The following is a 14,148-nucleotide window of genomic DNA, read 5'->3' as shown; positions in this document are numbered from 1 at the left end:
TCCTGACTGTTCGACTGCATCAATTGTCACAAGGATTTAATACTGTCTAGGCATAATAGTAAAATGACATATAATCTCGTGGGAAACCCACATTACCTACTCCCACGGTTAGCAACGACTACTTGATTAAAATTCCGCGTCTAACCGCTTGTTGACTGCAAGCAACGTTACGACATGGAAATCTTCGACTTTTGGCGAAAATGGGCGGTAGTTTTGTCAGATTATGATAATAACTCTATTTTTAAGTTAACTGTCTGACATTGTGTAATAGAACCAAAGTGATAGCGCCTTCTACTGAGGTCTAGTGCTAAGAAAATTGGGCTTACTCGATCTGGAAGTTCTGGATAAGCTTAAGCAGGTACTATCGGCCACAGTGTTAACTATCCATTTCCGTTTTTGCTCTCGCTCTCATCAAATGGTATTCTTTGCGATAGAACGAGACGACATGACTAAATTTTAACAAGTGCGAAGACTTTGCAACAAAAATGAATAATCTGATGTGTTGACGAATGCACTTACTAGTTGCAATTTCAAATACGAGACTATTCCCACCTCTCGTTCCCACCGCTGCAACTCCTGTGTAGACAGGATCTACAGCTTGACCGCCAACAACCCAACCAGTGAAGGCCAAGTTTGTCCCGGGGAAAGTTAAACTGTCACTGGACCCGCAACGATGCATTAACAAACAAGAAATGTTCTTATTTTTAACAATTTCACACAACAGAAGTTATTGTATTGCCAAATAAAGATTCGCTAGTCACAACTAGTCCGAAACCAAAACACGAACTAGTTCAAACCAGTTCGCTAACAGTCGTTATGCAAATATCGACCTTGATACCGTGGCGAAACGTCCGAATTTGGTGGATTATTACAATATTTAAATGTGTGATTCATATCACTTTCCCGAATTTAACTTGTTTTTGTTTGCGTGGTTCTATCTAGGGGGCGTTATTGGTGATGTTTTGGGAAAATATCCGTTCGTTCGTTTCAGCCGAAATACGTCCACTGCTGGACAAAGGCCTTCCCCAAGGATGTCCACAAAGACTGCGCCGCTCGCATCCAGGCACCTCCCTCCCTCCAGGATAAAGATCTTATTAATGAAACAGAAGGATCCAAATTCACTGGATGTACCTCGTAGTTGACCTCCATAATGGGGGGTGTAGGACAAGTCTTCCATTTGCCTCTGGTAAGTTAGAAAGGATGGCACTGATGATGACCTGATGATGATAAGAAATTGTTGAAACTGTCAGGCTAAAGCCTAACCTAAAATATTTCATGCTGTAAAAAATATTTCTATATTAAGAAAATGTTTGTACCTACTTACAACAATTGGACATGTGACTGACTAATCAGAGATGTGATTTGTATGTAGGTGATCGAAGGACACAAAAATAATAATTTAAGTGGAGTCCACTTTGATCACCCAGGGCATCATATCCGTGGGTGATCAAAGAACACTAAATTGTCGCTGGAAGTGGACTTTCATCACCTGGGTCAGCAAAGCCAGGTGATCAAAGTGGAATAGACCCTCTTAAAGTATACGAATTTTTAACAGAAATTGTAATATTTCTAACAGAACTGCTGTATCATCTAACTGTGAAATGATTTACAATGAGAATAAGCTTGAAAATATGGAGTTAAACCGGAATCGAATCTAGGATATTTATTAAAATTCTCATAAGGCATCGGCCGGTAGCTTTCTTTTAACTTTAACTAAAATTAATGAAGAAGTTTCTACTGATAGGTTTGCCTTTTGTACAGCTTTTTTTGTGTGTGCAAAAAAGATTTAAATAAATAAATCAGTTATAATCTTATTAATTAACTTTTGTATGTATTTTTTACCAACAATGGAGAAGCTCTTGGCCTGCATCTCACCTGATGGAAAGTGGCTATCAGGCCGAAGGTGGAAGCGAGCTTCACCCGGAATCCTCAACCACAGAGGAACTAGCTGTCTTACCTCTATGTGGAAACACAGCAATAATTTTATTGTTATGGGCGAAAAAGTAAACCCTTGAAAAGGAGGCTGACAATAGTGATTGAGTTATCCCAGAATACTGGGACGTATAAGTGCGTTTTAAAGGCTATTTGCAAAAATAAATGAGTTTTATGAGAGAGTTTTTTAGTTTTTACACGACTACTAATAAGTTACATTAGCTAGCCAAGTGGACTTAGATCAAGCCCTACCACCGATTAGTCCGAATAATCAAATGAGCAGAAAATCTCGTCCCCACTAGGAATCGAACCCGGGACCACGGTGTCTGAGACAGATGGTCTTACCACTAGACCATAGAGGCAAGTAAACGACACAAAGGCAGTGGCGAAGCGAGCATAAAATGAACGTTTATTGGGGGACATTTATTGGGGCCCTGTATCAACATTTATTGGGGGCCCTTTCAACAAAAGAAGGGGCCATCGAGGATCAAGGGGGTTCTTTTCATTCAAAAATGTGTCATCTAAAAAGGTCATTGCTAAATGGTTTTTTGTTAGTTGCGCAGAAGGGGTCCTCTATCCCGGGCCCCAAGCTTCTTACCTACCTTCAACTTCAAACACTACTTAGGCTGGGTTGCACCATCTTACTTTAACTTTGAAAAACGTCAAAAATCTATCAAAAAAATCCATACAAAAACACCGGTTATTGCTATAGTCACGGTTAAAGTGAAGCAGATAGCAAATCGAACGCACAGCCTTGAATAGAGCTCTGTGATTGGTGTGTCACCCTGTACGTCCATGCGCACTGTGAGACGGTCTCACTGAGACCTCATAGTAATGTTTGTGAATACGGGCGTTAGTCTTTCTATGTAGAATCATAGAGAACTTGTGAATAAGACTTCATTTATGTGACACTTCCATGATCCACACCCACGAATCCCAGAACAACATTGCAAATTCCCAAAACCAACGTCCTGCCTGATAAAACTACAAACGTAATTCCCACACCAACATCCTGATAACCTTACGTCAACATCTGTCTGCGAACTCATATTATTAGGGTTCGGCCATTCAGTTTTGCGGGATGGAATAATGCAGGACCTCCTGGACGGTCATGTGAAACATGTGTTTGAAATTCAAGAAACACAAATTCGAACAGATCGATTTTTAGCGGGACACTGTAAACGGGATGTTCGAAAACACGTATACCTATACCTACTGCTCAATGGGATCTTGCAAAAAAACAGTCCCTGCAAAAAACGGGATGTTTCTGTAAGAAGAGTCCCATCTGGGATCCAACCAAACCCACATCCTGATTCTTGATAAAATTACGTCAACGCGCGAATCCACGTCCCCAATGCTGTCTTCTGCGAATCCTGCATAAAACGGGATTTCTCCTTGGGAACAAGCTTTAAGAGTTCAGTTTTATATGACCCACCTGGGATCCAAACCCACGAACGCTGAGTCTTCCAGCGACTTGGCCTACTTTTAGCTTAGTCCACGGGCCAAGTCGTTGATGTCGACGTCACTCAAAGGTGACTGACTGACATAGTGATCTATCAACGCACAGCTCAAACCACTGGACGGATCGGGCTAAAATTTGGCATGCAGGTAGATGTTATGACGGCATCCATGAAAGGATTTTACGAAACTCCACCCCTAAGGGGGTAAAACAGGATCCACGGGTACGAAGTCGCGGGCGACCGCTAGTTTTTAAATATTTTTTCCTCCAGCAGGCCCGTGATTTTGGCAAGTGGACCAAAATAAAAGTGGGCAAGTCAACATTGCAAATCACCAACATCCTTCCTCCATAATCATCCTTAACCGCCTCTGTGGTCTAGTGGTAAGACCAGCTGCTTCAGACGCAGAGGTCCCGGGTTCGATTCCCAGTGGGGCCAGATTTTCTGTTCGGTTTGGTTGGTGGTAGGGCTTGTTCTAAGTCCGCCTGGCTAGCTACCACCATCTGACCTAAGTCTGTCGCCATAACAACAATGTTAACAGCATTGTTGTGTTCCGGCAGTTAGAGGTAAGATAGCCAGTTCCTCCGTGGTTGAGGATTCCGGGTGAAGCTCGCTTCCACCTTCGGCCTGATCATCACTTACCATCAGGTGAGATACAGGCTAAGAGCTTCATCGTGGATAAAAAAAATCCTGATTCCTCATAAAACCTTACGTCAACGCGAATCCACCTCCCCAATTCTGCCTTCTCCGAATTCTTATCACCATTATCATTATACTATACAGAACTATTATGATTCATAATGCATTCCTCCCAAACCAAACTGCGTTCGGCACCAAACCACGCGCATGTCACGGAGTGGTACAGCCCAGATGGACGGCGTTATGCGATAGGGGAGCGAGATCAACAAAGTATTTGAGATTTTTTAATTTATTCACAGAAAACTAATAAACTCCGCTGATAAAAAAAGTTAGATAAAATTTAGGGACTACAGTATGCTTTTACTCTAGCTAGGGCACCAGTTATTAAAATTAAATTAAATCTTTCTTTTGAGAACAAATCTAGCTTAATAAAAGTTTTTATACCTATGGACTACTGATAAGGTTTTTTTCTCTAGGGAAGTTATTAGGTTTAAATTAAAACATGACTCAATTTCAAAATTAAATTGAAGCCAAAATTTAGACCAATTACCATAAGTAAACTGAAATTGGTTGGACCGACTTTACTTATTTCATGTGGAAACAGTAGACATCTTTGTGTAAAAATATCCACTTTAGTCTAAAAAAATACAATAATCAAAAACATACCTACCGAATTGAGAACCTCCTTTTGTTGAGTCGGTTAAAATAGTTAATATTCCTAATTAACTTCTAATACATCTCTGAAATAACATTTATTTGTTTATTTATTTAGGAAACCAGGGTTTTACTGTGTATAATACCATTTTATACCATCAATCTAAAAATAAACGAGGATAACTTATCAATTTCAACTATTAACTCAATTAATGCGAAGCAATTTTAAAATTATATAACTAACTACCAACGATTATACTATAAATTACGCGTTAAACATGACGTATTTACTACCACATGCGGAATTACCTCAGAGTTAGGCAATCGGCTGATTACGGAGGCAATAGGTTCTGTCGGATTGCGAACATTGAGCGATATACATGGTGTGGGGATCTGTGGGAGCTTTACCATGAATATTAAACGTCTTCGCTAGTGAGTGCGTAAAAAAATCTATGAAGATATTAGTTTTTTAAAGTTACCGCTAAGGGCGCTGTACAATCACATACATTTGAGTCATTTTATGTCATTCCACGAGTTGAAGTGGAATGGGCAGTTTTAATCGGTGATTCTATCTGCCAATCTGTGGAGCAATGTTGTAAATTACTACAATACATTGTTGTTTCTTATAGACTACTAGCTTTCCGCCCGCGGCTTCGCCCGCGTGGAATTTATGTCACAGAAAACCATTATCGCGCGCGCCCTGTTTCAAAAACCAGGATAAAAACTATTCTATGTCCTTTCCCGGGATTCAAACTATCTCTATGCCAAATATCATCAAAATCGGTTTAGTGGTTTAGGCGTGAAAGTAAGATAAGAGACAGACAGAGTTACTTTCGCATTTATAATATTTGTATAGATCAAGGATCCAGTGGTTTTTCAGATTTCCAAAGCAATCACAGTTTTAAAATCTAAGATTGAGTTTATCGAGTTAGGAGCGTTTTCTTTTCACTTATCTCTCAAAAATTGCATTTATAAAAACCACACTAAAAATCGATGTGCGTTTGTGCGTGTCACAAAAAAAAAGAAATTATACACATGTAACGTGCTATATTGCTAGCCTTCTGTTTGTTTAGTTTTTCACAACAATACAATTATTTTTCTTCTTTAATCAGCAATAATTAGCATTGACATTTTTATGTGCTCCGATGTATTACATCCATTAATTTATTATGATTTAATTGCATTATTAACTTATAACTATAATATGACGTTGGGTTGAAAAAGTGTGGTGATTACGCTAATTTGTAATTAGGTTTTATATTAATTGTCATCATTATGTTTGTTGTGCAATTCTAAAATTTCTCTTTGAAAAATTAAGTAAGTACCTACCTACATAGAGATTTATAGTATACTTAAAAAAATTACTAATAAGTATTAACTTAGAAAATAAAGAATAAATCTCAGAATACGGTAGCAAGTCAACCTACAATAAATTGTAGATTTTTTCCCAAATACTTTTTTAGTTCATTATTTATTATGTAAGGCACAATAACATTGATAGTAGCTGTTCTGACATTTAGTAGGTGAAACCTACCTTTAATAAGAGTCTTTTGAATGTTATCATTTTTATGCTTAATATGTTGATAAGATAATACAGGAAGATGTGGACCATTGTCATTGTTTTACTATTGTGTCGTTTTAGTCCACAATGAAACTTTTCTGATTGCAATTTTACCAAACTAAAAAACACTGTTTGAATTTTACTTCATATAGGTTATAGAACGTGCTTTAGGAACAGACCTTCAATTAAATTTTCGATACAAAAAGCAAAAAATATTTTTTCACCAAATAAAGCAGACAATATCGCGCTCCAAACTAGTGTCACAGATCAAAAATGGCGGAAGCTGACACTGTCGCATAATGCCGTCCAATTATCAGTTGTGCCGTCCCACTGACCATCACATGTTGCTCGAGCAGTCATTATTTACAATAATAATGATCAGTCAGTCAGCGTAAAGGCTAGCGAACGCGCGCGTGCAGCCGAAAATAAATTAACTCAGAAATAGTGACAGCAAATACGTTTGTGGTGTGTTAAAATCAAAAATGGCCGACGGAGATGTACCCTTGGTCACCAGTTTTGGCGGCAGCGAGTTAGAGTTCAACACTAGTGGTTCTAAAGTTACCAGGACACCTAACTCGAGGTCGGTACTGATTTTACTTTGTGTCTGTGGTATTCGTTTTTAATCTGTGAAGTTTAAAAGAGGATTTACTCTACAGGATTTATTACAGTGACTGATTAACCTTTTAAAATTTAAATACAAACTTAATACAATCATAATTATTCAGTGAAAACTGCAATTCTATTTTGTTTTGGCGAAAACACTTGATAAAACTCTGACCTCCTTTCAAAGAAAGAACCGAACGAGTTCTTTTCTTTCTTTTTTTTCAACAGAACCGTTTACTTTGTTTAATCTGTGAATATTTACTTAGTTCTTTGTTTCCAAAAGTAGGCAAACGCATTCTTGGCTGAACATCTTTGTGAAAGGTCATCATAAATATGCGACGCGGTGCGCGAACATCTTAAAACGACCTTTGCACTTCGCATTTGTTTTTGAAAACAAACTTGTCCGCTTTAGAATGATGTTGCCAATAAAATTGATTTTTTAATTAGATTTTAGTTCAATAAGAATAATACTGAAGCAAAAATAATGTCATTTTCAAAGTAAGTAGGTATCTTTAATTGTTTGCAAACAATTTTAAGTTATTCTTACTTAACCCTGTCTTAATGAACGTATTCTTCTACTGGGTCCTAAATTCTAATTTAAAAACTGACAGGTTAGTAAAATGCGTTTATTATTAATTTGTTATTTTAATAACATCATGTCAGTTTGCGTATTCAAAACGACATTTAAGTAAAACATTATCAAGTATTTCTGTAATTAATGTATATCATTATAATGGATTAATAGAGAGTTATTAACCAAAAACCAGTGATTTTGAACGGGGAAGTCATTTAATACGCGATCCTTCCTTGTTCATCGAAGTTTGGAATGTCACCTTCTGTCATTTAAATCAGCGTTGTGAAATTAAACCTTAAACTTAATGTCGTGAGGTATAATTTATAATGACAAGCCTAATGATTTAAGACGCAAATTACGGTGATTCGTCAATGTTTACGTTTAGTGTCACTTTAACTAGTGACAGCGTTTTAAAGCAAAATGCATTGAGTTGGCTTTATTCTATACCATTGCAATGTCATCGAGACTATGCCCACCTCTCGTTCCCACCGCTGCAACTCCTGTGTAGCCAGGATCTACAGCTCGACCGCCAACAAAACCCAACCAGTGAAGGCCAAGTTTGTCCCGGGGGAAAGTTAAACTGTCATTGGATCCGCAATGAAATTGATCAGAAGAATATTATGAGGACTTCTTATAGTATTTTGTAGACCTTCAGCTAGACTTCTTTCATACGGAAAAAAAAATAAAATTTGAGTACCTACCTACCAGAAAACTCAAGGACTATTTTAAAACTGAGAGAACTTAGCAGAATTTTTTTTTCACGATTTTTAAGTAACCTAACCAAGTATCTACATTGATCTGCCTAATACAAACAGATGTTTGAACCATCAGGTATTATATTTGTATTTTGCGAGAATCAAACCCGCGACCTGGCATCGTATTCTGTCATTGTACTCGTAGTCAAGTTACGCACTAAGCCATGTGGCCGTCAAATATTGACAATTGACATTATCACCATCAAATTCTATAGAAAACACAAAATGACACTATACATACTATACCTTTGTTGTATGACATGGTGTTAAACAACGATTTTTAACTTTGCCCCATTGAAATAGAGTTGATTTTGGAATTCCAAGCTCACATAATTGAACATAATATAGCGTGTTTCATAATAACTAAGAAACCGAAGGTTATATCTGTTTTAAATAAATTAAAATAACGCGAGATGTTCCAAAAACATACTTAACGTAATTGCATTTAATGTATTTAATGATAATTAATGCTTAATGATAACACTGCACAACAGCATTTCTGATGATTGGGTAATGTTACATGATATTAGTCCAATGTTTAATGACGATTTCAAATCTGTGATTGAAATATCTGTATCAGCTCTGGTTAAAAAAATATGACACTTGGGTCTTTTAGTAAAAAAACACTCTTTTTTTAGAGATGATCCTATTTTATGAAGTTGTTAAGTTGAAAAAACTTTCTTTTGTTTGACTTCCTTGTTGATGCTGAAGGCAGATAGCTCTTCTGAATGATTCAACAGCAGTCAGCCATCATGTGTGCATTCCAGTGGCCCTGATAGCGTCCCTCTATCGTACGAAGGCCCTGGTGGATTTGCTCGCCATGTTCTTCACATAGATCCTTAAGAGTTGTGATAAAATTGTTCAGGTGATTGCGAAGAGAGTGTAATTCGATGTTTATATTACATCCAACCAAAAAAACATGTTTGTAAGTGACTCATACGTTGTTCGATGTGTAAGAATAGTAAGATTTTTTCGGATTTTCCAAAAAAAAAATTAAAATGCCAAAATAACTCATTTCATGTCTTTTCGGAAGACTTGAAGATCCTAAATCTCTAAAACGATCGTTTAAACCATCTTGGCTACATGGTTTTGAAAATTTCGGGTCACATTCAAAGTCTCTACCACACTGACAGTTTTCGCCTCAAAATCCTCATGTGAAGTATCAACATGAGGTTCAGGTGACTTCTTAGGGTTGAAAAGACGTCTACATGCCAAACGTAAGCAAGGAATTACTATTTAATTCAATATTTTTTGGTTAATACCATTTTTGTTCAAAAATAAAATTAACAGTTGTCGCGATGGTTCAAGGGTTCCTTTCAGATCATAGCGGTTTCGTACCTAAATCTACACATATTCTTAATTGTTTATAAACGTAAAAACTCAACGCATCTTTTCCACGCCTTTTGCGGAATTCAAGGCTTATCTTTCATTTCCACTGGGTCCCCAAACTAATTTTTTTAAGCCAATTTTACGAACTTTGTCACATTTAAACGGATTATTTAAACATATCCTCTCCGCAAATGAAACAAAATTGATTTAGATAGTTCACACAAACACTTCTTAATGCTACCATATTAAATTATACAAAGAAAACATAGTATTTTTTGAACTGTCGGCGAATTAAGACTGAAATTTAGCAATTTTTGAGTGAAAGCTATAACACGTAAACAAGAGCTGCTACGAAAAAGTGGACGGCAGATTCAGAATCAGCGACGTCAAATTAGTAAACATCATGTAATGAAAGTCAATCATCAGCCAAAAGTTGCAATTTTGTTGTGCAGTGTAATTAATTACATATCGAGCGTGTAATAAAATGATTGCAGTGTGGCGCAGTAACATTTAAGTTCATTCAGAAAAAATACTGATAGTAAACATAATTTTGCTAGAATTTAAAAAGATAGTTCGACAACTGGACATAATATTTGCTTGCCATTAAAATATTTACATATAAAAATAAAAATGTCTTCATAACTATAGGAAAGTTGATGTCTGTTCATAATTTCAAATAACTCCTTCTTACTGAATGTAATTTTAAAAAATGTTTAGTAAAAATTTGTCTTTCTTGCTTAATCTCTGGCATTTTTTGATAGGACTTTAACTTAGGTACTTTTATTTTTGAATATCAGAATATCAGACCCAAGCTCGAGAGATGTCGACTGATGAAGTCTACGCTCCGCCCAGCGCCCATCCAACTCCAAAACCCCGAAAGCTTTCAGCTCGAGTTGCAAAATCGTTTCGAATGCCTAGGAGACTGCGAAAATGTGGACAAATACAATGACAGGTTCGTGGAAATTGTCCAAACGACTGGGTCTAAGTTCTTTAAAACCCGTCGTTCAAAAGGAACCAAAAAGATCTCTGACCTCACCAATCAACTCATGGAAGAGAGACGGAACTTGGTTCTGCAGTCCTCTGAAGATGCTGCTCAGTATCGGCGCCTTAACAGACAGATCTCCAAGTCTTTGACTCGCGACCTACGCCAATTTAATACAGACCGTATTAAAGAGGCGATTGAGCGAAACAGGGGCTCTAAAGTGTTCGCAAGAGATCTGTCTGTTGGCCAAAGTCAACTGACCAAGCTGAAGACAGAGGATGGCAGAGCCATTTCGTCGGGGCCGGAGATATTGGAAGAGGTCGAGAAGTTCTACGGACAATTATACACGAGTGTACGTGCACCTGTCACAAATCTAGCCGAAGACCCAAGAGCTAGACTGACCCGACACTATACCGAAGATATCCCGGACGTCAGTCTGTACGAGATTAGAATGGCTCTCAAACAGCTGAAGAACAACAAGGCACCGGGTGATGATGGAATCACGGCTGAGCTTTTGAAGGCAGGCGGAACGCCGGTACTGAGGGCTCTTCAGAAGCTGTTCAATTCCGTCATCCTCGAAGGAAAAACGCCTACGACATGGCACAGAAGTGTGGTGGTACTCTTCTTCAAAAAAGGTGACAAAACCTTATTGAAGAATTATAGACCCATCTCACTTCTGAGCCATGTCTACAAGCTGTTTTCAAGAGTCATTACGAATCGTCTCGCTCGCAGGCTCGACGACTTCCAGCCTCCCGAACAAGCCGGTTTCCGAAAAGGCTTTAGTACCATAGACCACATACATACGCTAAGGCAGATTATACAGAAGACCGAGGAGTATAATCAACCACTTTGCCTGGCGTTTGTGGATTATGAGAAAGCCTTCGATTCGGTCGAGACCTGGGCAGTGCTACAGTCTCTCCAAAGGTGCCAAATTGACTATCGATATATCGAAGTGTTGAGGGGTTTGTACAAAAACGCCACAATGTCGGTCCGCCTCCAGGATCGGGATTCGAAACCTATCCAGTTGCAGCGAGGGGTAAGACAGGGAGACGTCATATCTCCAAAACTGTTTACCACCGCCCTGGAAGATGTCTTCAAGCTTCTGGACTGGAACGGATTTGGCATAAATATCAACGGCGAGTACATCACCCACCTTCGATTCGCGGACGATATCGTAGTCATGGCTGAGACCTTGGAGGATCTAGGCACAATGCTCGATGGCCTCAGTAGAGCCTCTCAACAAGTGGGCCTCAGAATGAACATGGACAAGACAAAAATCATGTCTAATGACCGTGTTGCACCCACTCCTCTGAAGGTTGGAGACTCTACACTCGAAGTTGTCGACAATTATGTATACCTGGGACAAACAGTCCAGTTAGGTAGGTCCAACTTCGAGAAAGAGGTCAATCGTCGAATCCAACTCGGATGGGCAGCGTTCGGGAAGCTTCGCCATATACTCATGTCCGAAATACCGCAGTGTCTCAAGACGAAAGTCTTCGAGCAGTGTGTGTTGCCAGTGTTGACATATGGATCCGAAACGTGGTCGCTTACTATGGGCCTCATAAGAAGGCTCAAGGTCACCCAAAGGGCGATGGAGCGGGCTATGCTCGGAGTTTCCCTGCGTGATCGAATCAGAAATGAGGAGATCCGTAGGAGAACCAAAGTAACCGACATAGCTCGCAGAATTGCTAAAATCAAGTGGCAGTGGGCGGGGCACATAGCTCGTAGAGACGATGGCCGTTGGGGCAGGAAAGTTCTCGAGTGGCGACCACGGGCTGGAAAACGTAGCGTGGGCAGGCCTCCTACTAGGTGGACCGACGATCTGGTAAAGGTCGCGGGAAGAGCCTGGATGCGGGCAGCGCAGGACCGTTCATTGTGGAAAGCCTTGGGGGAGGCCTTTGTCCAGCAGTGGACGTCATTTGGCTGAAACGAACGAACGAACGAACTTTTATTTTAGGCAAATTCATTAGCTTTTTGCAAAGTAATTCAAATCTGTGAAACCTTGGACAATATGACATCTGCTGAAACTGAAAGACAATATCTTAAGTTCTTCTTTAGAACTCTTATAAATTTTGTGTGCGATAAAGTCCTACTATAATATTATAAATGCGAAAGTTTGGATGTCTGGAGGTCTGGACGTTTGTTACTCTTTCACGCAAAAACTACTGAACGGATTTTGTTGAAACTGTACAGTATTATTGTTTGTAACCCAGATTAACATATAGGCTATAATTTATGCCGATCTGTGACACTAAATTTCACGCGGGTGAAGCCGCGGGCAAAAGCTAGTTTTAAAATAATATTAAGTAAGTTCTATAGTAAGGGAGACTAAGGAGATTTGTGACATTGTAGATTTTTGGAACTTATTAACTACTAGCGAACCAGTAACAGTGCGCGTTTTTTATTTCAAATCGCTGTTGCGAGCTCGCTGATATTATTTAATAGGTTGCCAAAAATCGACAATGTCACAATTATTTTCTGTCACAAGTCTCCTGAGTTTCCCCTTAATCCATATATGCTCAAAACTATTTAAATCTCGGATTTTTATGTAATTTGGCATATTTACATTTTCTTTATAAACGATGCATACAATGCATCGCAAGAGAACTTGTACCATTTGGTCGTTTTCGTGCCTCTGGGCATTTAGGGGCCCCCTTAATATTATTAAAATTAGTATGATGAAAAGAATAGTAATTTCAGCATGGAATAGTACCAGATAGTATTCACTATTAATACAAATGTTAGACTAATATAGTGTGGAGGACAATAACAATACGTTTCCCTGTGCAAATACGATAACAGTTCGCTTAGGGTTGCCAGCGGTTATAATTGCTGTTTATTTTTAATTTGATGTGCAGAATTCAAATTCTGTATTAGTGTGTAGGGCCTTTTAAGAGCACTTATAGACGCCCCAAATATAGCTGCTTTACTGTAAAAAACCTTTTGTGAAAAAACATCAAGTTGTTGAATTGAAAGAAAAAAAAATTATGAATTCGAATAAAAAGTAGAAAATTACTAACAGAAAACAACTCATTAATAAAAAAAATACTTAAAAGAAGATTCAATACGTTCTTTTAGGTCTTTGATTACAAAACAACTCTTCAGCGACCAGCTGAACTGAATATCGTGGTCAAATCCGTTACAGATTTTTTTTACCGCAGCGGGAAAGCTCTTGGCCTGCATCTCAACAGATGAAAAGTGGTGATCAGACCTGGAATCTTCAACCACAGTGGAACTGGTCTATCTAACCTCTATTACTATATTTAATCTAGTTTTTTAATTAATTTTGAGCTGGCAACCCTACCGCGTGTGAATGACTATTTGTATTGATAATTCCGTGTAACACAACACAGCCAGACTGTTTATCATTATACCTGCTAAATCTGCCCCTTTTGTACGACCTTTGCCCGCGGCTCTGCTTATCAGTTTGTTAGGAAATAAGTGACTGAAATTGCTACAACCCGGTCGAGTTAACTGCGCACCTGGCTGCCGTGACGTCACGCCGACGCTCTGGTAAACTGTGGTCTAAAGGTCGTAGCAGACATATCAATTCGGAAAGGGATCAACACCGTATCGCGTTTTACGAGCTGTCATCACCTTTCGCGCGCTGTCAACCGCAAGGCGAGTCGTTTATGTTACGGTCCCAAATTTTAGGCTCTAGC

General features: G+C 38.7%; 1 protein-coding gene across 2 annotated transcripts in view; it reads left to right on the top strand.

Annotated features, from left to right (window-relative positions):
• The window catches only part of LOC135085001 (PTB domain-containing adapter protein ced-6), a 94,751-nt gene that overhangs the window by 8,663 nt on the left and 71,940 nt on the right, over positions 1-14,148 (top strand). The window contains exon 1 of one of the 2 annotated variants that reach the window (XM_063979777.1): positions 6,610-6,823. The exons of the other annotated variant lie outside the window; for it this stretch is intronic. Coding sequence (XP_063835847.1) covers positions 6,726-6,823 — 98 coding nt within the window. The 5' untranslated portion in view covers positions 6,610-6,725. Of the gene's footprint in view, positions 1-6,609; positions 6,824-14,148 lie in introns of those variants that run through there. 2 annotated transcript variants of the gene reach the window in all.

Source organism: Ostrinia nubilalis, chromosome 27, assembly GCF_963855985.1.
Source record: "Ostrinia nubilalis chromosome 27, ilOstNubi1.1, whole genome shotgun sequence".
NCBI classification, from domain to species: domain Eukaryota; kingdom Metazoa; phylum Arthropoda; class Insecta; order Lepidoptera; family Crambidae; genus Ostrinia; species Ostrinia nubilalis.
The sequence above is the reverse complement of the archived record's forward strand: the minus strand, read 5'-3'. Positions and strand labels throughout refer to the sequence as shown.